Below are 25,067 nucleotides of genomic sequence, written 5' to 3'. Positions count from 1 at the left end.
TCTGTAGGCCAAACAACATGGCTGGTCTCACCAGTTTTGTAAAAAAATAAAATAAAAATTACAAAAAATTGCCACAAATTGCCAACACAAATATGCAAATCAAATTTAAAAAAATTATATACAGTATGAATAAAAAAAATTGTCCAGTCTATTTTATTTAAACCCCTCGTTAACTGTGCTACAGCATTATTCAAGTAGGCTGACAACACTATGAAGTCATTGACATGATGCACCACCCTGTATAATTACTCTGCAGTGGCAGTGTATCATTGCCACTGTCAGCTGGCCATGTAATGGAACCTCAGAGCCATAAAAGACAGTGATTCATCCCGCCATCCCCATCACACGCCAGCCAGCCAGCCAGCAACTCTAAACAGCATCACTGTGGCGCACTTCGGTTGCCTAGCAACTAAAATAAATCGCAGGTGCTTTTTTATAAAAGGTGATTTATTTTTTAGGTGATTTATAACGCGTCTATAAATCTTGACATTTAGTTCATTGCTGGAATGTTGCACAGAATCAGAGAGGTACTTCTCAGACTCATTTTGAATGCACCACAGTTTTATATAGTGGTGGAGGAGGGGAATATGGCCAATTGCCATGGCACCATAAACAGGAAGTAGGGAGAGAGGAGTCTGTAAATCAGACTGGAAGTTGCCAGAAGGGGTCAGAACATTCCCATAATAACATTTAATATACAGTAGTCCTAAACAAACACATATAAAAATAGTTAAACTGTGTTGAAGGGAAGAATGGGAGGCCCCGTTATGGTGGTATGCTCCAACATCCATCCCTCTATAGTCACCATGCCAACCTGGGTGAGGAGGAGGCTCCAAAGAGACTGGATGAGGTCCTGGGATAATTAGTAGCTCATCAAGACGCACATTGAAATGGTGCTCCCTGAGCCACAGAGGAAAAGATCAAAAACACTTTTTACTGTGTGGAATAGAACAGTGAGGAGGTACAAAGTAGGCAAAATTAACACATCTACCATTAAAACAAGATAATTCATGTTCACACTGCCTTTTTTGTCATGTGACCAAAGGCTGCACAGTAAACAACATACTTTATGCATAAAGTAAGGACTTGATTGGACAGCCTTCATGACATAATATATGACATAATTCAGATATTACAACCAACATGCCTTCTGCTGGGTTGAATATGTGGCTTATTTTTATATTCTGTCTCATATCTTAGAACTCAGAGGTTCCCAAAGTGGTGTACGCATACCACCAGGGGTACACCTATTGTCATACAGGGTACATGAATAAGAATAAAATCAATAAATACCAAACCCTCACAATTATGAATGTGCCTGAATGTCTCAAAGTGCAATAAGTGATTTCCACCCCCCGAAAATTAGGCTTTATCACTAGTATTTTTGTACTTCAGATAGCACTTTATCATCATTGTTACACTTTTCCCTTGATGCCAACATCAGACTGGAATAAAAGATACACAGGATGATTACTTGTCTCACTTACATGTGAGACTTGTGACCATGCAAAATATAACGTTAACACAGGATTATAAAATTGATCAAGCAATTAATTCTGTTCAATATTTCAAGTTAATTAAGATAAAAAAGGTTTATATTTTTTAAGTCTGAGTAGGAAGTACATGGCTTCAGATCAAATGTATGAAGAGTACGTAACTGTAAACAGTTTGAGAACCACTGTTATAGCTTATATCCTTATCTAACCTTATCTAACTTATCTCACAACCTAAATAGTCCAGAATGCTCACATTACACCTTCAACCCTGACAAAGAGCTTCCAAAGTGAAGCATTTGGGACATTTGCAGCCCATGGCTTGTTTATTATTGGCAAAATGTGTAAAATAGAGTAAAAGGCATAATGTAAGAAGAAAAAGCTGAACTCTTGATGACAACTAATAACACAAAGTTTTGTCTTCAAATGTATTTATGTATTCAATATGTATTTATTATATTTAAAAATATATAGCAATATCGACATAGTTTACAATTTGGTGACAGCGACTCATACAGAGGTTTATACAAATAAAAAAATATTATCAGGATGACAATAGGATTTCAAATTAGCCCGGCATGATTTTTTTTTCTCACCTAGCAGGTGCAAGACCGAAAATAATTGAGAACCAGTGCTTTTAACCAACGCAAACATGCTAATTGTGAACACACCCTTATATCTCACCTTGCCTGTGTATCTTTTTCTATGTGTGTGGGTGGCTGTGTGTGTCAACATCACACCTATCTGGGTGTTTTTCTCTCCCAAGAGATCTTCACAGCAAAAAATCCTGCCTCCCACACACACACACTCTTCGGGACTGTGTGACATATTGTGTGCATGATAGCAAAGCTTGCATAAAGCTTGGAAACACAGCGTGATGGCAGATCCCCAGTTAATTTGTCTATCAGATAGTCACACAGTGAAAAAGAACACATGATTCTCTATCACCAGATGACCCATGAATATTGAAAACTTCAATGCCGTGATGGAAATTCCATCTCTTTTTAGAAAACCCATTCTTTTGGGATAAATACAGTCAATTCTAATATATTATTCATTCATTCATTTTCTACCGCTTTTTCCTCACAATGGTCGCGGGGGTGCTGGAGCCTATCCCAGCTGTCTTTGGGCAAGAGGCGGGGTACACCTGGACTGGTCGCCAGCCAATCACAGGGCACATATAGACAAACAACCATACACACTCACATTCATACCTATGGACAATTTGGAGTCACCAATTAACCTAGCATGTTTTTGGAATGTGGGAGGAAACCGGAGTACCCAGACAAAACTCACGCATGCACGGGGAGAACATGTAAACTCCACACAGAGATGGCCAATGGTGGAATTGAACCCTGGTTTCTGCGCGCTAACCACTAGACCGCCGTGCTCTAATATACAATAAAATACAAAATTCAAGATCCATTTCAATAAAGGTCAAATGTCAGTGTGCAAATTTCTAACCATTTACAATAAAACAACAGTGTCAACAAGATTGCCATTAAAAGATTGGCTGATCCTGTTTCTCCAGTCTGTTATATTGTGAAGTGAGTTAAAACACCTGAAGTTTTTAACCACAAATAAGTTTGGTTCTTGGTTTGTTCATTTAAAATTGACCCTCACTTCATCAAAATAAAATAATTTTAATATTTTATCTGTGCCAGCACCTCTCAAAGTATCCAGCCTCCACCCTTTATCTTGTAGTTAGGACTATTTGTTGAAATGATCACACAATATTCCATCATCACACGTTCTGACACAGTTACGGGTAAGTGACCGAATGGAGCTTGAGTGCAAAGAGTAATAATTTAATGAAGAAACATTTACGTTTTAAATCCTGGCATGTGATCCACCCTGGCAGCAACACACCTCGCGGTTGTGTAATTCATGGATGCGTAGAGCGCTACTCTGCTCTCAGTGTGCCGCAGTAGCTGACTGTACACTGCCTGCTTGTGCCCAGTAAGACCAATAAGAACACAAGCTGAGAAGAATGCTATACATTCACTTTTAAGTCCCCAAATACCAAAAAACTCTGCCAGACGCCAGATTTGTCGCTAGTCGCTTTTGAGAAAATACATATGTCACCAAGAGGGTTTGGAATGTCGCCAGATTTAACGACAAAGTCACCATGTTGGTAACACTGGGACTGTGTGTTTAACCTCGCCCCTCCGATGTTGAGCGTAAACACATAGACACCATCACACATTTTGACCAATGACTTTTGCCTTTAACAGAAAACAAGACAAGGAAAAAAAAAACAGACTACGTCCCTGTTATGGAAGCCGGCTACTGTTCTTCGGCTCTTTGAGACGATTCGTTCATGACGACACATTACTACTTCGATGTGTGACCGTAAAGTGTGATAGTTCCTGCGTATTTGCAAGTTTTATGATGTGTGATCTGGAGGTGAATGTTCACCTGTATTCCTGTAGTGTTGGTGACTCATCACCGGTTGTTGTTTTTCTTGTTGTGGTGGCTGTCACAGGTGGATGGCGCTGTTGCTAAACCGTTACAAAGGAGGAACTGCAATAAAATATTCTAACACATTCGTGTGGATGACAGTTCAGTCTAATGCAAAGAGCTAAACTGAAAAGTCCACTTTTATAAAAACAGTGGCAATGAAAACACGAAACAGTGGTGTACTACGATATTACATCTTGGTAATATTTGGACCTTCTAGTGTCGCTAAATGAGATAACTATTACAAACAGCTCTCACTGTGATTCAGTGCAGTTGTACACTACTGCAAACTACAAGCACAAGAATTATATTTGCTTTTACATTATTTTACAAATTATAATAAACTTGCAGTGACCTCCCGACTTCCTGTTAAATGGATGTGCTGTCAAATGTGCTAAAGACCATTTCAACACTCGCTGTCATTTCATTGGAAAATTCAAAAATGTTTTTAACATTTATGCAAAACTTACACAGTATATTGATATATATCTAACTGATTCATTGTATACACTTGATGTTTTGGTTTAAAAGACGTGAGGTGTAGCTAACACAACTTGTTTACACACGGCTAGCTATTTCATTGTGGGCAGCTACAGGTGAATTTCCACGACACAGCCTGGCTATGCTACAAAACAACAGGTCACAAGTTGATACCCTTTTCGTTTGCCCCTCTTCTCTCACCTTTCTTTCTTTCTTTCTTTTCTTTTTTGACTCCGAGACCGCTTGACACTGGCAGGCTAGCTCAACTTAGCTCTGCCGCAGGTGCGGAGTGACAGGCAAAGAGGTGGGCGGATCGATCCAAATATCGATTATATCGACCCCAACGTTGGAATCAATATCAATCGATACCAAAGTAAAATGATCGATACTTACGCTTCAGCTGGTTTCCTGTCCAACAGCAGCTGTATTTTAACTGATGAATAATCTAAAAGACAAATCACAAAAAATGTCATACAAATTCAGATTTATATGTAGATTGATTGATATCGATGATGCAACCAACTTAATTCTTTCGGTATCGGTATTAGCCGATACTAAATCTGGCGGTATCGCACACCACTACAAAACGCTGCATCTGTGAAGAAAAATGAATGTCGTAGTGGACCAAACCATTATATAGACCTATAGGGGCGTGATGGGTCAATATGGTCGTTTATTTATGGTCAGTGTGGATATCTTTCTACCAAATACAATAGATTATTATTATAATTTACTAACTACAGATTTTTTAAACATCACAAATAGACTCGAAAGTATTTTTAATACTATCCTCACTTTTGGCTTTTTTACGATGCCCAGTTGTGTTAATGTGAATTGAACCGCTCACTCGGTGTATTTTTAAAGTACAACCTTACCGCCGGCAGAGGGTGCCACTATACCACATGTGGCACTGAAGTGTTTAGTGATACATACATACTGTAAACTGTGTATTTTTTCTACTCTTTGTTATTGCGGTAATAGTATTGCCATAATTCAGCCTGCAGGTTCCATATGTTTCATAGTTTATTATGCCAGGGTAATGGCAGAAAATAACATTTATCACGCGTTCACGTCTGCCTCGTGAGGATGCAACACGTGCGCGCTCTAGTTGACAGTGGAGGCGAACCATGATGGCGTTTTGACGTCATTGTGGCCTCTGGGGTGTTGCGTTCAAGGCCACGGTACTCTTCCATGATTGAATAAAACTTGAATCAACAGTAAACCCCCAAAATAACAAATACACATTTACACTGATTAAAAATATTTAATTTAAACATCACAAGACAAAGGCACGTAAAATCAGTGGAAATACGAATGTGATCAATTCACAGTGCACCAGAGGTGAAAGGTTAAATGTAAACCTGGTACTCACACTCACTGGACACTTCATTAGGTGTACCTCATTGTAACAATACAGCATGTGGTTGTAGTGGTGGGCTTTAGTGACATTTTCTAATATTTTAGGTACATTATCAGTAGATCAAAATATTAGGAACAGCTCTCAGTATCATACCATGTAGTTCAATATCAATACAATCCATAACCACTGCAGTATAGTACTGTTGAATGAATACCTCTAAGACCTTATGTTTTATAAAGGCAGTGTATTTCATACACAGCTTGTGTATTGGATCTCATTGGACTGCACTGGTGAACCTAATGCTGTGGTCATCAAGTGTGGTTCTAAAGGCAAAACATGAAAAAAATAAAGATTCAGTCAGTAAACCAACGTGTACAATATTAAAATACTTATTATGACAGACAGGTTTAAAGTAAACATCAACTCGTCCAAAATCTGAATTATTATTATTATGGTTTAATAGCTAAGATTCCGGAATGTTCATTCAGTGTAGTACAAAATGGTTCTTTTTAAACACAAAGAAGAATAAAAATAATCACAGTTGAAACTATCACCTCTAAGCCACACAGTTTTAAAAAAAAAAACAGTGTTGAGTACGGCTTTGCCATTTATGGAGAGTATTGACTTTTTTTTGTTGCCCTCATAGACAGGATGGGGTCTTATCAGAGAGGAGCAGAAGCTTCAAATGGTGATACATCTCTGACGCCAGGCACTTCCTCCCTCCAGCACCGTGTCTCATACACACTCTTTTAAGAATGCATGGAAAATATATATATTGCACTTCTAAACACGAGGAAATAAACTTCTGAAGAATCATTTAAAAACAGAAACTTGCCTTCTTTGTGTGAAAAAAAAAAATTGTGAAGAATGATGGTGATATTCTGTGCAGCGCTTTGCATTTAAATATGTGCAAGTGTGACAAAGGAAATACACTCGTTGAATGCTTCATCAGGCACACCTGCACAATCACACGAGACACAAGTCTAGCTGGATGATAAGGTTCCTTTACAAATTACAACTCCAGTAATAAACCAAGTATTGTATGAATATCTAATAGAATAATAATGCAAATATTATAAGATTGTTATCTTTAATACAACTCTTGTATTGGATGGCATTCGATTATGCAGGTGTACCTAGTGAAGTACTGTGTGAGTATATATAAAACAGTGAAATTCAAACATAAAAACACATTTGAGCTCTCCATTTCTTCCTGTTTCAAGTCTTAAGGTTAGTTTGGCAGACTTGTTGGTGACTTCCTGTTATTTTTCATTTCCTTTATATTATTTCTCATTAATTCCTTAATTGTTGTTGTGATTTTAGAAACAACGACAAGAGACAGGAAGCAAAACTGGAGGTAGCAGAGATGAGGATGTTGAGGTTCTCAATGGGAGTGACCAGGATGGATAGGATCAGGAACGAGTACATCAGAGGGACATTACATGTTAGAGGCCTTGGAGATAAGACTGAGATGGTTCGGACATGTCCGGAGGAGAGATAGTGAATATATTGGTAGAAGGATGCTGCGTTTCGTGCTGCCAGGTAGGAGGTGTAGAGGAAGACCAAAGAGGAGGTTTATGGATGTAGTGAATGGTAGTGAGACATGAGGGTAGTTGGTGTGAGACAGATGCGGACAGATGTGGCGGCCTCTGAAGGTTAAAGCCCAAGGAGGATGTGATTTTAGGCGAAATAAAAGACTGTGTATTTTAGTCCTTCAGATACTCAAATCCACTCTTGCATCTATTTCATATCAATAATCAGAATGATGAGAAGCCTATCTTCATAAAGGCAGTATTTTATAATATCGCCATTGTATTGGATGCCAATTGATTGTGCAGGTACTTAGTAAAGTGGCCTGTGAGTGAATCGAAAATAATGAACTTCATAGTGCAATATTGTACACAACTAAGCTTGTTGTTTCTTCTCATTTCAAGTCTTTAAAATGGGTTTTAGCCGACACGTCTTTGTGGCATTCAATTGTGCATGTGTACCATCATCAAGTGTCGTGTATGTATGTAAAATAGTCAACTTCAAATATAAACACACAAGTGATCTGTTTCTTCCAGTTTTAAGCGTTTTAAACACACTAGTCCAAAGTTTTACAACACCCCAATTTCTCTGCGGGAAAAAAACCCCACATTTTCTGTCTTCCTGTTTATTGCCTTTTTTGCTATTTCTGTAGCAACACCTTATTACTGCAGCACATTACTATTGAGTGTACAGTGTGTTCCTTTTATGCAAATAGGGGAAGAAATATAAGTACTCCAGGATACGTGGAACAACCGTAGGTATTAGTAGCACCAACACTCAAGGCTTGATCAACCTCTATTTCTTAAATTGTTGACCCATTTTGTGTCCCTGAAAAAGTCCTTTTTGTATAATTTGGAAATTAATTCATTCATTTTCTACCGCTTTTTCCTCACGAGGGTCGCGGGGGGTGCTGGAGCCTATCCCAGCTGTCTTTGGGCGGGAGGCGGGGTACACCCTGGACTGGTCGCCAGCCAATCACAGGGCACATATAGACAAACAACCATTCACACTCACATTCATACCGATGGACAATTTGGAGTCGCCAATTAACCTAGCATGTTTTTGGAATGTGGGAGGAAACCGGAGAAAACCCCTTACCCGGAGAAAACCCACGCAAGCACGGGGAGAACATGCAAACTCCACACAGAGATGCCAGAAGGGTGGAATTGAACCCTGGTCTCCTAGCTGTGAGGTCTGCGCACTAACCACTCGTCCGCCATGCCGCCTCATTTGGAAATATACATTGTATTTCAATTGACCTTTATTTTAGCCTCTGGCATTGCACCACTTAACTCCAATTTAGAACCAATTAAAGTTATTCATTGAACTGGAAAAATGTAGGTGCTCTAAAACTTAGTTGCTGGCAAAGTCATGTTATTATTGATATATTTATCTTTCATTTGAAACTTTGTCTGTGAAATTAAGACTTTGTTAGTTTTTCTTCAGTGGGTGAGGGGCGAGGGTACCTTCTTGAGCTGGTTAAATCCAGTCTTTCCTCGTTTCCGTAGCAATAATTGGGAGTTTAAATAAAATGTTATAAAGACAGGAAAGTAAAATCAACTTTTCAGTTCAATTAATAAAGCAGAGATGAAGAGGGATGTAAGACAATTGTACAACCAATCCCTTTACAGAATCCATGACGACGTCTTTCACGCAGGCACCAGCACCCTGTCTATGGCGTACTGTAAACGCTCCCAGTTCCTCCAGAACACGGTTAAGAAGAAGACCCCCAGGAAGGTGGCGACCACGTGGTGGCGGCTCCTCATTAGCGGAGCGGCGAATTTAGCAGCGGTGGACACGCACACGAGAATGACGGTGATGATGGCCAGCATGATGTTGATGCTCCGCCCCAGCAGGACTCTGGCATCACCGCTCTCCAGCTGCACGGTCTGCTGCTGCTGCTGCTGAAGCTCCAGCTTGGACACTCGTGTCTGACATGACTCTAAAGCTTCCTGGGAAACATGGAGGGCAGATTTTGGAGCATGTTTAAAGGAGCTCTTCACAAGCCAACGACATCGGGGTCTACCTGAATGTCACGGGCTCTCTCCTGGGCCTGGTAGGCCACTCTTTCCTCAATACTGGCCAGCTCTTGCTTCAGGTCAGCCATCTCATGTTGGTGAAGTTCAGTCAGGTCATTTAGTTGGTCCTCTAAACGCTCATACCTGAGACACATACATATTTTTTATGAGCAGATGATAGACAGTGGACTTTTTAATGATGTTCTAAGAGAAACATGTGTTCCTGAAGAAAAAAGCTTCTCCCTCACTTTTGACTTGCTCCACTTTGATATAGACACAACACTGACCTGTATCGCTCCTCCTGCAGTGCTTGGTTGATGACTCCAAACTCCCTCTTGAACTGGGTTTTAACCTCCTCCATGTCCTCCTCCAATTGGTTCTGGGCTTCTTTTATCTCCCTGACCTCCTCCAGGCTCATCATCAGTCTGCTGTGGGTCTCGCCCCCCGCCTGCTGGCTCTGACCCCGCATCCCCGCCGAGAGCCCATTACTGTCTGCTGAGTTGGAGGCGCTCCCAGAGGAACACTCGTCGTCACTGGGGTACTTGGGCTTTCCAACCAAGGAGGTGCTGTTACTTAGGGACTTTCCTGCTGTCTCAGCAGGCAGCGGCGTGGAAGCGTCCATGGAGGTCTTGAGGTGGGCAATGTTGTCAGCGCTGCCAAACTTGTTCCTGATGAGGTTGGCAAACTCTCTGGGTTTGCTGAAGAAGAAAGGAGGTGAGAGAGAAACGCCGGGCCCGATGGTCTTGATCTTGTCCATGGTAGGGTGTCTCCCGCTGCCTGTCATATCCCTCAGCAGTTCCCTGCGGGACTCCCTGGGTATGGTGCTGTGCTTGCCGCTGGACGGGTGAGGTGACAGGTGCAGCTCGCTGTCCTTCATCTTGCGGTGATACTGCTCCAGCTTCTTCTGCATTTGGGCGATATTCTGCGCCGACTTCTGGTTCTTCTTCTCAAAGACCTGTTTGATGCGGCCCACCTGTAGCTTGTCGGCGCTGTTCACCAACTTCAGGTACTCGGCCACGTTTTCGTCCCGTGCCGTCTGCTCGATCTTCAGCTGCTCTGTCACTTTCAGGATCTTCTGCTGGAGGTTGTCTACAGAGGAGCGGCTCCGGAAGAACTCTGAGCCCAGAGAAGGGGAAGTAGCACCATCGCTCAGGTCCAGATCCAGATTGTTCTCAGAAGATCCTCGACGCATGGAGGCAGGAAGGCTCAGAAAACTGCCATCAGAACTCCGGTCCTGCAAGGGAGGGACAAACATTACGTAGTGTCAAGAATATAAGAATATTTTATAGTTACGACCAGTCCAGGGTGTACCCCGCCTCTCGCCCAAAGACAGCTGGGATAGGCTCCAGCATGCTACCTGCAACCCTAGTGAGGATAAGCGGTATAGAAAATGGATGGATGGATTGATTTTATAGTTATTTTATGTGAATGTTTTTTTATTATATATTTCATTCATTCCTTCATTTATTTTCTACCGCTTATCCTCCTGAGGGTCGCGGGGGTGCTGGAGCCTATCCCAGCTGGGGTACACCCTGGACTGGTTGCCAGCCAATCACAGGGCACATATAGACAAACAACCATTCACACTCACATTCATACCTATGGACAATTTGGAGTCGCCAATTAACCTAGCATGTTTTTGGAATGTGGGAGGAAACCGGAGTACCTGTAGAAAACCCATGCACGGGGAGAACGTTCAAACCCCACACAGAGCTGTATTATATATTTATACACCAAAATTATAACAATTTCAACTTTGATTACATAAAATGAGGTGAGGAAAAACAACAAAAGCAAAAACCTCTATTGGTTCTCATTCAAGCGCTCCTGTTCCCCCGAGTGTGTAAACAATATAAGAACATATAACTATAACAATATTAATATCTAACAATATGAAAGACACAAGTATAAAGCAAAGATATTTGTGAAAATAAATGCCAGTATCGATCTGATACTGATACTACCTTTAATATCAATACTATCCATATTTGTTGCAACTCTGGTGGCTCTACTGGTCAGATTTCACAGATTGCAAAAATAACTACTTGAAACACAAAGACGGCACTTAATGAACTATTTTTGTCTAATTTCTGTCTAGTTTGTCTTGCATTGTCAACGTTAAGTCCTTATCTTCACCGTATTCAATCAGATAAAAGTGACAAGCTCGATTGCAGTGACACTTGTATATAGAGATTCTCATTCATGTCCATGCAGCATGACTATTTGAGTTGATAAAGTTGTATTTCACAACAACAACAACATGTTAGCTTCAAAGCTTTTGGACATTTTCCTCACAACTGTGTGTGTGTTTTAGCATATACAATCAGTAATCGGTAATAACCTAAAAAGTATTTTCTCATCATGACCTCATCTTTACTTCCTGAGGGTGACTAAGACTGTTCTTACTGAACACATCTGTCAAGGTCGGCATCAAATCCCGTATGCTTACAATACTCTACAGTGATGACAACATTTCAGATAACGATGATTATTAATTTGTGTGAACCAAATAGAGCGTACACATCTTATGTAGGTCAGCCATCATGTTAACACTGCTTGTGAAATCCCTTTGCCAGACAACGTCCTGCTTGACGGTAAACCCGTATGTGTTAATGTAGTTGACCAGGACAAAGGGATGGAGGAAGTGAAAGCAGATATATTTAAGCCCAGTAAGCAAGTCTGGCTGAGAATGGAATGAAGTAAAACAGGAAGCAGAGAGAATTTAATGACGGGTCATGTATGCATCTGTCCAAGCATGAGTGCCACTTGAGGGCACGGTAACAGACCTCTCATGGACGCTTACCAGTGTAACAAATATGTCGGTCTAATCTGATAGAGAAATGTTGTACAACAGAAAGCCTTACACAAAGCTGTCATAATCTTCAACAATTGTGCTGTTTTGCCAACCACTCTCTGGTACTTAAAGGGGAACTGCACTTTTTTTCACTTTATCTGGAATAGGTGCAGATTCTGGAAGGTCTAGAACAGGAGTCTCAAACTCAATTTACTTGGGGGCCACTGGAGCTAGGGTCTGGGTGAGGCTGGGCCGCATCAGGCCCCCCCCCCCAAAAAAATCCCCGCATTTATTAAAAACACAAAAATGAATAAACTTTGCTTTGGTTTCGATTTTCTACAAGAAAAGCTCTGATAAAACATTCCACTGTTCTCAAATATCTTACTTTTTATTTTTCTACACAAAATAAGATGAAAAATAAATAAACAAATCAAGAATAAAGAAAATCAATCAATCAGTAATAAATAAATAAATATAATAATAACAATAAAACAGCAAATAATAAAAACTTAAGAAACCACATATAGTTGGTGGGTAGACAAATTATTTTTTCAGATTAAAATGAACAAAGCATTATTAGAGCCCTGTAGACATGACAAAACACAACTATAGTCACATTTATACTCTTTTATTTACAACATATTGCGCAACTGCAGGGTCTTGAGACACATGCTAACTCGCAAACTAGAGAGCTAGCGACCTAAACGGTAGCCTTCAAATTATTTCCTTTAAACTTAAATAGCCAAAAACTTACCACTTCCACACGGATAGGGAGGATAACTATTAACAGTTATTTAACCTTTAACATGAACATTAATCAAACGTTATAATTTTTCTGGGTATATGATACCATACAGCATCCATATCAAACTTGCGCGGGCGGCTCTAACATTAAACTTTCATATCAAGGCGGGGGCCTCAAACTAGTGTCCTGCGGGCCACATTTGGCCCGCGGGCCGCGTGTTTGAGACCTCTGGTTTAAGCAAGTTTTCTGAGCAATTTATTGTGTATAACTGCTCATAGGAGTCCACAACTCAATACAAAGCAAAATAGATTTATAGACATCTTTGGAAGTCAATGTTACTTTTTGAAAAGACGTCCACAGATTTGTTTGGCAGTCAATGAGTTAATGGGGTGGATTTGGCCCATAGACCACCAGTTAAATATGCCTGGTATCCATGAATGAACATAACAGATTACATTTACACAAAGGTAAAAGTCATTGTAAGTACAAGCAAAAGGGGACAATTGTTATGAAGTTTGGCGATCCAATTATAACTTCCTGTGTTTAGTTGACAACATCCTCACACTTTCACAACAACTGGCCAAACTTGTTGTGGTGTGATGTTTGGCCTTAAACGCCCGTTCTCTTACGTTGTCCTCCTGGCCTTCCTTTCACACAAATATGCATATCTACTAGCTGATCCACTGCATACTTTTGTTACTGAGACTTTCTTCAAGCATGCCTCAGGGATTTCAGCCTCTATCTCCATCCCACAGCCCCACCTCTCCTTCTAGAACACTCAGCTCTTTCTCCTGCTTAGCAGGGAGACAAAAGGCCCACTTTGTCATATTCCACCTCTGACCAACAGCTAAGCTCTCACAAGAGCAGTGATGTCATGCAGACAAAGCACCACATTGGCCAATCAGCAGCCGCTTCCTTCCAGCCTGCACAGACCAGCACTGGTCCAGAAAATCAGGTTCAGCCATTTAAAGTTCAAACCGGTTTGGTCACATCTCACATGAGAGTTCATGTCTCCCTTCTCTGTCAAAGCCTGCTCATCTCATCTTAAGTTTACAATTTTATACAAGTTTTTGGAGGTACCGAAATCAGAAATACACAACCTAATTACACATTCTTGATCAAGACTGTACTGTTTTTTGGCACTCTTCCTTTAAATAGGTGTACTGCACAAGAGTTGATAACATAATGCTTTTGTTTTAAAGTCATTTGTTTCATTTTGTTTTAAAGTCATTTCAAATTAAGTCATTTGTACCATACCAATTTTTGGCACCCTTCAATAGGGTACCAAATGCATTAGTGTGGTACCTAAACTGTTGTGAGGAGAACCAAATTTACTGACTGGCTTTTTGGCACAAGTCAATACGTGTACAACAATATCTCTTTGGGTTCTAGCAGGTACCATAGCCCCTTTGGAATACTTCAACAGAGCACCAAATATATGAGTACAAGGTACACTGTAATTCACTGATTTGTACTGATTCACTGATTTTGGTACACTGACACTGGAGTAGTAAACAACAGTACAGTGGTAAATAAAAGGTTTGAAGGGTACCAAATTCACAGATTTTTGTGCCACTTCTACGTTTGACCACTTTTACTGGGGTCCAGTACATACAGGGTTGTTAAAAGTACTAAATGTACTGATTGGTATTTTTCCACTTTAAAAGGGAACTAAATACTGTAGCACGCTGCTTTAAGGGTATGGAAACCAACACCTGAGGGGTAACAAAGAAATTGTGTCATAGGGTTTTAAAAAATCTGTACCATATGACTTTTGGCTGATTCTGCTGGGTACTAAACACAGTAGTATTGTTTCTGAAGAGTTGTGAAGGTTACCAAAAGAACTGATCAGCATTGTACCGCTTTTTTCAAACCCTTGCATTAGGGTGCCAAACACAGTTTACAATAGTTAAGAGAGAACCAAATCACTACAGGTTGGCAAAATCTTTACTGTACCACTTTTTTTGGACAGTAAAGATATGTGGGTTGTCGTGGAGATTGGACAACATGTTATTTGTACTGCAGTAGAACTACAGGGTCTCCTCAGGCTCTCACTTCTGAAGAGCTCCATATTGCTCTGGAGAGGAACTGCGGTGTGTAAACTCATTGCTGTGAGCGTTTTATAACACGGATACGAAAGGATGGGCATGAAAAGAAATCAAACCGTGAAGTGGCATCAAATGGTGTTTCTCTGTGAGGGTCTCAAGGTTGAGAGCATGTGTGGGAGAGGCTTGAGGAAAATGTACGTATATACGTATAATGTATATATGTATAGTGATGCAACCTGAACTAGTGAATATGGGGGTCTGACATCTCTTTGGGAGGATTTGTAGGAAAAACAACATATGAGCAGCACACATAACACAATCCAGATGTGGTGTAAGTGATTCTCTAGTGCAGGGGTCTCAAACACGCGGCCCGCGGGCCAAATGTGGCCCGCAGGACACTAGTTGGAGGCCCCCGCCTTGCTATGAAAGTTTAATGTTAGTGTGGCCCGCGCAAGTTTGATACGGATGCCGTATGGTATCATGTACCCAGAAAAAATTATTACGTTTGATTAATGTTCATGTTAAAGGTTAAATAACTGTTAATAGTTATCCTCCCTATCCGTGTGGAAGTGGTAAGTTTTTGGCTATTTAAGTTTAAAGGAAATAACTTGAAGGCTACCGTTTAGGTCGCTAGCTCTCTAGTTTGCGAGTTAGCATGTGTCTCAAGACAGTTGCGCAATATGTTGTAAATCAAAAAGTATAAATGTGACTATAGTCGTGTTTCGTCATGTCTACAGGGCTCTAATAATGCTTTGTTAATTTTAATCTGAAAAAAATAATTTGTCTACCCACCAACTATATGTGCTTTCTTAAGTTTTTATTATTTGCCGTTTTATTATTATTATTATATTTATTACTGATTGATTTTCTTTATTCTTGATTTGTTTCTTTATTTTTCATCTTATTTTGTGCAGAAAAAAAAAAATTAAGGTATTTGAGAACAGTGGAATGTTTTATCAGAGCTTTTATTGTAGAAAATCGGAACCAAAGCACTGAAAAAGTTTGTATATTTTTCTGTTTTTAATAAATGCAGTTTTTTTTTGAAAACCTGATGCGGCCCAGCCTTGCCCAGACCCTAGCTCCAGTGGCCCCCAGGTAAATGGAGTTTGAGACCCCTGCTCTAGTGTATATTAGCTTCTTTTTAGTAGAGGTGTAATAGTACTCCATAATCACGGTTAGTTTCTCTTGTCCAACAGTAGCAGTTTGGACAGTGTATTTTCTATTTAGTAAATGCAAGTCCCCTATTGGCTGAAGTGCAGCCGAAGGGGATATCCACACTGAAACATTTTCAGTTCAAAACAGCAAAAATGTTATCATTTCAGCTTCTCATCCACACGTTTCCGTACAGGCAAGTAATCCTTTTTAAAACGATTATATCAGCAACCCATTGCCGTCACATGACCAGAAGTGAGCTTTGACGACAAGCCCACATAATATGTAAATATTTTGAGTGTCGTGTCTCACAGCAGTTGACATTCTCCTGGTTTTTTTGTCTTATACGTCCAGAATGATGCTCATGTAATTCCACTTTGTTAGAAGTGTAGAAAAGCCTTGGAAAGAGCAGGATGACAAACTTGCATTCTTATTTTCGGCTTTCTTTCTTCTGTGTGTCTGTTTACAGTACGTAGGTGTGCCTTTTGTATGACATTGTTTTGATTTAGTAATCCGCTCCCGTCTGGATGCAACTATTTTGTAATCCGGCACAGTGTGGATGCATTCCCATGCGGACAGGGCGGCCTACGTAGTTCCAGCTTGTAACCCCGTTCTCCATCTCTACCGAACAATAATAGCAAACTGCTTATCTATTAGTCTTGGTTGGTTCGCGTCTTTCACCCAAAAAGGAACACTCCTCATGGCTATTGCTAGACATGGGGAGACGCGTGACTGTACCGCAAGGCAGTTAGGCTTCCTGTCCCTCACAAAAACTCTTATCACAAATACATGTACCGTTACTTACCGCTACTTCATAGCCATCCTGATTGATTGTTTAAGCTCAATGCGAGGGTCTCTGCTTGGGGCAGACCTTGATAAATCAATTAGCTGCCCTACTTTTTTCATTCTCATTATTCCCCAGGGGAGGCTAAGGATTGGAGGGTGGGGGCATGAAGGGGCGGGTACTGGGCAGAGGATTAAGAGGTCTTTGGGGAAGGTTGGAGACGGCAGAAGGGGATGAAAACTGAGCGACTAGACTGGAGGACAGTAAGCAGATGGCAGTTAGCAGCAGCAGCAGCAGCAGAGTGTTTGGGCCAGCAGTTAATGAGTGCAGCCGTACTGCAGATGTAAATAAGTGGGTTTGCATACAATTTCCACAGTTTGACATGATTTTAATAATCCATCCATTTTCTATGCTGCTTATCCTGACTAGGGTCACGGGTATGCTGGAACCTATCCCAGTTGTCTTTGGGCGAGAGGCGGGGTACACCCTGGACTGGTCGCCAGCCAATCATAGGGCACATATAGACAAACAACCATTCACACTCACATTCATACCTATGGACAATTTGGAGTCACCAATTAACCTAGCATGTTTTTGGATTGTGGGAGGAAACTGGAGTACCTGGAGAAAGCCCATGCACACACGGGGAGTACATGAAAACTCCACACAGAGATGTCCAAGCAAAGAATTGAATCCAAGTCTTCCCGGTCTCCTGACTGTGTGGCCTACATGCGGCTGATTTTAATAAAATAAAATAAAAAATACTATTAAGCCACACATTTTTCACACCTTAGCAAATTTAGTGATTCTATTATTTTTAATAGGCTGGAAATGACAAAATATACATTTATATATATATATATACATTTATATATATATATATATATATATATATATTGGTGAAAAATATTTCTTTAGCACCTTGTAGAGTCTTCAGCTGTTGGCACTATACTTGACATACAAAATATTTTAACACATTGTTGTGTCATTTAGACAGATTTTTACTTGGGATGTCCTGATCCAATCTTCAGGATCAGCTCGGCGGACGAACCTGTGTATTCTGGAAGATCGGATAATATCAGCTTCCGACACGAGATTGAGCCGATGTGGTTGCCATATCCTGTTCGCAACTCTGGGCCGATTTCCCTGAGGGAATCCCAAAGGGAGTAATAAAGTATTTTGCCTGTCTGTCTGTCCACACACCAACATGCTAGGTGAGGCAATTTGCCTCAAAGCTGGTTTCCACTCGACTCCTGCCATCCGTCTGTAACACTACAGACCATCAATAAATAACTATTGCATTGAAGTCACATATTCTAAATCACACAACAAATTGAACTATGAATTACTGGGCAAAATTGAACTATTGAACAATGTTAAATGCTTGGCCCTACCCCAAAAAGGATTGAAAGTATTTTGCATGGAGTTTTTTTCCAATTTTACCTTTTATTGAATGAAAACACTTTGAGAAACACGAATTCAAAATCTTGGACAATGTCTTTCCAGAACAGATCATTTAATTTCCTGCATTGGTTTAATGGAACAATGATTAATTCTGCTTCTTAAGCATTTTTAATTGGCATAATAGCAGTTAAAAAGACATACTAATAAAACAAAACTACTCATACAAGTCATGTGCATGTCTGTGTTAATATTCTAGCAGAGTAACTCTCTCTAGTGAAATGAAAACAAGGCTGGCACAGAACAAAACAGAAGATACTCAAGATACCCAAACACATCATCTCCACCACTGGGCGGTTTTACAGAGGGGACTGTGGGGGACCTCCCTCATCCCTGTACAAGCCCCCAACAGTCCCCCACACTGCCCTACATAGCCCTCAGCGTCTGTCCGCCAACACTGTGACCCATTTAGTGCAATCTGCAAGGGGGGAATAACATGAGAGAGTCCAACTGCATCAGCCTCAACGGTGAAAACAAACCATGAGACTCAAAACCGCTATCTTGCATGCAAAGTCAGAGATAGCTGTAAAAAAAAAACACTGGGGATGCCGATTATCTTCACAGCATGGATCACTAACGATCAACGGCATGAATGAGTCCACTGCTTAAATGAATGCAGTATCATGAAGGGGAATGAAGTGAAAGCCCCCCTGCCGTCGAGTGTGCACGGAATGTGTGTTAAAATTTGGGGAGTCAATATTTGCAGAAGCTAACAAAATAAGCAGGAACGCTTTCTTGCTCAACTTGCTGTACGACATTTAGAGGAACCAGAAGACATCAACATGCACATCGACAGGAAGGCCAAGAAGCGGAAGTGGAAGAGCTTGTCGGCGTTGCATACATTACATCAATCAATTGCTACGCTGCATTAAGGTCAGGGAGTCGGTGCAACACTTAACACGGGATATGGCCCTGGTTTTCTTTCTAGAAGCCTTCCAAAAAGTACTGTATTTTCCGGTGTATAAGCTTTCTCTCACTTTCAATTCTGTGGCTTGTACAGTGATGCAGCTAATTTACGGCTGAAAACTACATTTCCCATGATGCATATTGTGCGGCTTCAGGATGTACTGACGGCAATATCATGTTTTGAAAGTCTGCTAACCCACTAGTGACAAGAAAAAAACAATTATATCAACTAAATGACTGCCCAAAACATTTGTCATTATGTATGTTCATACAGTACACTTTATTTTTCTGCGTTGTAGCATGATTTCCATATTAAAACTCTCCTGCATCAACATTTGCACTTATTTGAATAAACCGGATCCAAACTGCAGGCTTGGCACCGTCGCAAAGATGGAACAAACCAAGCCGTTCAGGCAGAGAACAAGAACCACAGCGGGGTCTAAAGCTCCACCATGCTTATTGGTATTCCCTCCGGCTGACAGTCTCCTGCTAGGAAGACAGGAACCAGAAAAGAGAAACAATAGGGAGCCGAATGTCTTCAGTAAGAATTGGCCCGACAACTGCTCTCAACAGCTGGACTGCAGTGTGATTGCAAAACCTCTCTTTTTGGAGGACAAAAAGACAGCATTATCTCATAGACAAGATCAATCAATAGCCCACTATCATTGTCCCTGTGGACTGATGGGGATTCAATTAGGAGGTCAGTCACAGCATAGAGACAGAAAACTAGAGGTGTCTGATAATGGTCAACTATTCAGTGATTCAGATTTGACTATCAATCTTGCCGTTAAATGATATTAAAATGTCATGTGATCACAGCTGTACCATTCTGACTACATAGGGGGTGTCCACAGCTGCTTTACATTATTACAAGGAATGTCTTTGTTTTTGTTATGAATTAACAGAAGATACTTCATCTATATATATCTACATCTATACTTCCCACGCAATAAGAACATCACCCGCTCTGGTGGCACAAACCAAAGGTGAAAAGTATGGTTATGGACTTATTAGCTCATAATGGCTACTAAAAATCCTCCTAATTGAGGACGTATTTTGAAATGGTTACAAATGACTCCAGATAGTCAAGGCAATTTGTGTCAGAAGCTACAGATCACACGACAACAACTGACATTGTATCACAAAAGCTGGTAAGGCTGTGACGCCAACTCCACTTTATGTCCCAACGGGCAAGAAATTAGGCTGCTGCTTTGAGAGTTTTGCTAAGTTGTTGTTTTCTATGGCATGTGGTGTGGTGGTCTTGTTCATCTTGCTTTTGTTATCACTAATTAAATCAGGGTACTGTTGTTGCACACCTTAAAAAAAAGTCACATATGAGATCTGTTTATTGGTTGGGATCACCATGAGTTCTGTTCTTTAAAGAACAGAACTCATGCAATATTGGTCTACTAATATTCAAAAGAATGAAAAGCCTTAGTTGAAGACAGCCTTACAGAAAACAAACTGATTGGTGCCCAAAACAATGTCATAGATCATCTATCAAAAAACAGATAATGGTTGGAGTGTAAAGGTACATCAATGGTTCCAAACGCAAACAGGAGACTTTAACAACAAAGGTTTCCAAGTTCTGGCCGGTTACACTGCCTGTCCCTCACTTAACGTGCACCATGAGGGAAAATCTAATACATGTTAGGGTTCATGTCAGAGCAAAGGTGCCTCTGGGAATCATGATGGCAGATGGGCAATCTAAAACCCAACTGCTTTTAAAGAACATTTGAGTGTACTCGAGGGCAAAACATAACAACCCATCATTAAACCGTCTTCATTAGAGAGGCAAACTCATTCGTTAATACCTCCGCCAAGCGCAAACACTAAAATCTTTAAGTACTCCGTATTAGTCTGCAAAAATATGCAAATAGAGTTTAACCCTTTATGACTAAACTGTAGAAGGATGGGGCATTTGACTTGGAAGTTTTTATTCAATTTGGTGCATAGAGTTTTTTCCAACACCGGGTTTTGTGACATCAGTGTGATCCAGACTTCCTTTTATGGGCATGCTCTCAGCCTGCCCTACCCCCAGCTTTCCTTTGTTCTGTTTACGGTGTTAGTAATGGCTCCCAGGAAATGTTTCTTCGAGCGTTAGGGTGTATGAGGCAAGCATCAGGCAGATTGAGGCGGACAAAAATATTTTTGAAGGTTCCAAGTTTTTTTTTTTACATTTCTCACTATAGCTCTCACTGTGGTCTGCTGGAGTCCCAAAACTGTAACCTTTTCCAGACTGATAGATCTCGATTAATGACAATTATTTTTGAGGTAACCTGTTACCTGCATGCATGGCGATTACAAGCTCACTGATGTCTGGAGTTGCTAATAGCCTTTCTCCCCCAATGTACTCACATGAAATGAAGAGTTAGTATTCAGTCTAAGAGTGGTTGATTACACATAGCATTGTATGTCCACAGTGGCTCAGAAATCCTCTTCATCTCAATACAATAAATGTAAAAAAAAAATTAAAAATAAATATCAACAAATGTTTATTTTTCTCATTGCCAAGTTGTATTTTACTGATTTTTCATGTGGCACTAAACAGAAACAGTGATGCAAAACTATTACATATATACCTACAAGGTCACTTTATATCTTCCAAAGCCATACAGAAATATAGAAATAATAAAATACACACTTACTATAATTTTTTACAAACAATAATTTTGTTTAATTTTCAGGTCCAAATGTGCACCAAAAATGTCACATTTTTCACAAACAATAATTTTGCATCCGCCCTGTGATTGGCTGGCGACCAGTCCAGGGTGTACCCCGCCTCTCGCCCAAAGACAGCTGGGATAGGCTCCAGCACCCCTGCGACCCTCGTGAGGAAAAGCGGTAGAAAATGAATGAATGAATTTTGCATCTACAGGTCCAAATGTGCACCAAAAATGTCAAATTTTTTACAAACAATAATTTTGCATCCACAGGTCCAAATTTGCACCAAAAATGTCGGTGTTCCTGTGTGTCAACCCTCTGCCAAGTGGAAATCAATTTCACTTTTATTTTTTTTTCCTCCTACCTACGGAATATAAAGTCATCATGACTCATGATTCAAGTCAACACATCACGTAGACTGATAACCATAGTTGCAAAAAGTGCATCCGTCAATGTAATCTTGGTGAATGACACAATGTGATCAAGCCTTGCTAACAACCTGTTGTGTGATCATTTAAGACTGGAGACACACAGTTAGGGAGATTCCACTGCTGACTTTGGCGCGTGTGACTAATAATATTTTCACGTCACTTTAACAAGGTTTTATTATGCTATTTTTTTGTATTGAATTGTGGACTCCTACAGAGCAGCTACACATGATAATCAGCAGAGAAAGTTTTCTAGATCTTCCAGAATCTGCACCTATTCCAGCTGGATTTCTTTGGATTTTGTGCTTCCCACGAAAACGGTCTGTTTTAATTCATACCCCCCAGAGCCTGCATCCAGTTGTGTTGTCATTGAGTAATATTCAAAAGGAGTTTGATGATCAAACACATTTAAGTATGACAAAAAAATATATTAAGAAATCAGGAAGGGATCAAACACTTCTTCACACCACTGTATATGACATTAACAGGCTGAGTTGGCAAAGAAAGTGCTTAAAGCTATCAGAGTAAGTAAGCAACTCCTCCGGTAAAATCTACTCTGGCGTTTTGATTTGAAATAATATTGTATATAGCCTGAAATTCACAACTATTCTTAATAAGGGTACCAGATTCCGACGAAAAATAATTTTGATTTATGACGTGACTAAAAACAGCAACACTTTATCTATTACACCCAGTACAAAATAACACCTTAAAAATGCATAAGACAGTCAAAAGTGATCATTTTAATTACAGTAAAACATGCTGGGAAATGCATCATCTGCCCATGCCACAGCTCCAAACTCCTCATAGATTGCGTTTTTGTGTTGCTATATAATTGTGTAGCTTTTACCCAGACATTGACAGAATGATGGAAGAGTTGGTCGAGCAGCAATCACTTTATTGAAACCAACAACTAGACCAAAGCCTCCATAGTCATATCTATATCTATCTATATCTGAAAGTAGAAATTTCAAGATTTCAAGCAGGCATGAATGAAATTTGTGTGTTTCTCTAAAGTAAATGATGATAATTTGGCATCCCGTGAAGAAAATTGATACACACATAGAATAAAGGGCACAAGATTAATAACATAAAGCAAAAATTAGCATATCTTAATATTGCATTTAGCTGTGGGTGTATTTGTACTGACTTCATCATTCTTAATATTTGGCTATCCAAATCAGTAACATGGTTAACAATTTTAGACACAACTCCAGGTATGATGCAGTGCAGCACCACAACAATACCAAATACAAAAATGCAATAAAAAATGAATAAAAATCATTTGTTTCCACAGATATAAAAACTTTATAAAAATCCATAAACAGCGAAGCATTGTACATTGTATTATTCCATTTATTTTGATGTATACTTTATTATGTGTACCATGTTAAGGTCCTATATAAAAAAAAATCCAATGCTATATATCCCATTCAAATTTCCAACCATATTGTCGCTGTACAATGAAATAGTTTATGTTGTATGTTTTTGTTTAAAAATGAACACCTGAACACATTTTTTGTACTTTTAATCTCAAGAAACCTCATTTTTTTATCACTTAAAGCACCACATTTAGAGGTATAAACAGAAAAATGTACGTATCTAAAACAAAAACAATGCATTGTGCTCTCAAAACGTAAAGAGATATGTATAAACAAAGTAAATAATTTTAAACAGTATGTCTTGGTCGGAATAAACGCTTTAAAAACATATGTAGTTTTAATTTGTTATTAAGAAAGAGCAAACCTTCATTCAGTGACACAATTTTTACACCTCAAACAACGTTCCTCTACTTCCCCTGATGTTGCATTATTAGTTGGAATTTGAACTTTGTGTAACGTCAATGATGTCACAAAAGGAGACTTTTAACTAATAACTTACCTGATACGTGTAGAGTGTAGTTGTGTGTTGTGTTGTGGATCAAAACATAAAAGTCACTCACCATCCTGCTGCCGCTGAGGTGTTTCTCCACTTCGGATAAACTCCGCACGGACACGGTGGCGCTGGGCATAGTACAAGTAGTACCGTAATAACAATTCCCACAGCGCCTTTTCGTCAAATGGACACCAATTTACAAGTTTGTCGTCACATGTCGTCCATGTTTGCTCCCATTTGCTTGCACCTCTTGCTTTTCTGTCTCCTTCTGTGTCTAACACTAACTAGCAAACACTGCTACATACTAGGGGTGGGTCGGTCGAGCCAAATGTCGATAGTGTCGATACCAATTTGGTGACAAATGTTGGGAGTTACCATTTTGGCATTGATCCGATACTAAGTAAAAAAATCAAGTAAATAACTTTAGATTTAAACACATATATTTATGAAAACAAACACGAAAGCTTAATAAAAATCAATATCATCACAATAGTCTGATAAAACCCTTGGTGTCAATACTATCAATATTTGCAACAATCTGCCCACCCCTACGTTCATATTTACTCATACCCGATGATATTGTTAGCTATCGTCAATTTTTGCTTGAATTATTTTGTTTATATTGTTACTCTATGTTATAGTATTGTTTGTATATTTGTTAAATTGTTCACAATTCAATTTGTTGATTTAGAAAATGATTCCTCACATAACACCTTTGCCCTATGTTTTATTCTCATTATATCAAAGGTCAACAAACAATAGGCAAAAAATGTAAAAAATCATTCAATGATCATTCAAAGAACCGGCATCCGTATCGACAATACTGGTACTGTATTTAGTGTCGAATCGATACCAGAATCTGCAGTATC

The 25,067-nt window shown here is 39.8% G+C and overlaps 1 protein-coding gene and 1 long non-coding RNA gene across 2 annotated transcripts; both read right to left on the bottom strand.

Annotated features, from left to right (window-relative positions):
• Positions 1-171: 171 nt before the first annotated feature.
• On the bottom strand, positions 172-4,748 carry LOC144900811 (uncharacterized). Its single transcript, XR_013629003.1, has 4 exons — positions 4,635-4,748; positions 3,912-3,994; positions 815-900; positions 172-706 (listed from the first exon to the last, which is right to left on the bottom strand). It is a non-coding gene; the product is annotated as an uncharacterized LOC144900811 (long non-coding RNA).
• A 2,514-nt stretch (positions 4,749-7,262) lies between these two features.
• On the bottom strand, positions 7,263-24,549 carry LOC131131494 (transmembrane and coiled-coil domain protein 3-like). The gene is made up of 4 exons (XM_058076240.2): positions 24,266-24,549; positions 9,629-10,575; positions 9,350-9,485; positions 7,263-9,275 (listed from the first exon to the last, which is right to left on the bottom strand). The coding sequence occupies exons 1-4, from the start codon at positions 24,332-24,334 to the stop codon at positions 8,973-8,975; spliced, it is 1,455 nt and encodes a 484-aa protein (XP_057932223.2). The 5' UTR covers positions 24,335-24,549; the 3' UTR covers positions 7,263-8,972.
• Positions 24,550-25,067: the final 518 nt, after the last annotated feature.

This window comes from Doryrhamphus excisus, linkage group LG1, assembly GCF_037039965.1.
Source record: "Doryrhamphus excisus strain RoL-2023G ecotype Guam linkage group LG1, RoL_Dexc_Guam_v1.1, whole genome shotgun sequence".
Lineage (NCBI taxonomy): Eukaryota > Metazoa > Chordata > Actinopteri > Syngnathiformes > Syngnathidae > Doryrhamphus > Doryrhamphus excisus.
Note: the sequence above shows the minus strand (reverse complement) of the source record. Positions and strands in the feature narration are given on the sequence as shown.

Bases quoted from the DNA above. Each gene is read 5' to 3' on its own strand.
- LOC131131494 (XM_058076240.2), bottom strand. From the start codon at position 24,334: ATGCCCAGCGCCACCGTGTCCGTGCGGAGTTTATCCGAAGTGGAGAAA. The intron at 10,576-24,265 runs GTGAGTGACTTT...CCTCCCTTGCAG, and splicing joins ACCTCAGCGGCAGCAGGATG to GACCGGAGTTCTGATGGCAG. The intron at 9,276-9,349 runs GTAGACCCCGAT...CATGTTTCCCAG, and splicing joins AGAGAGCCCGTGACATTCAG to GAAGCTTTAGAGTCATGTCA.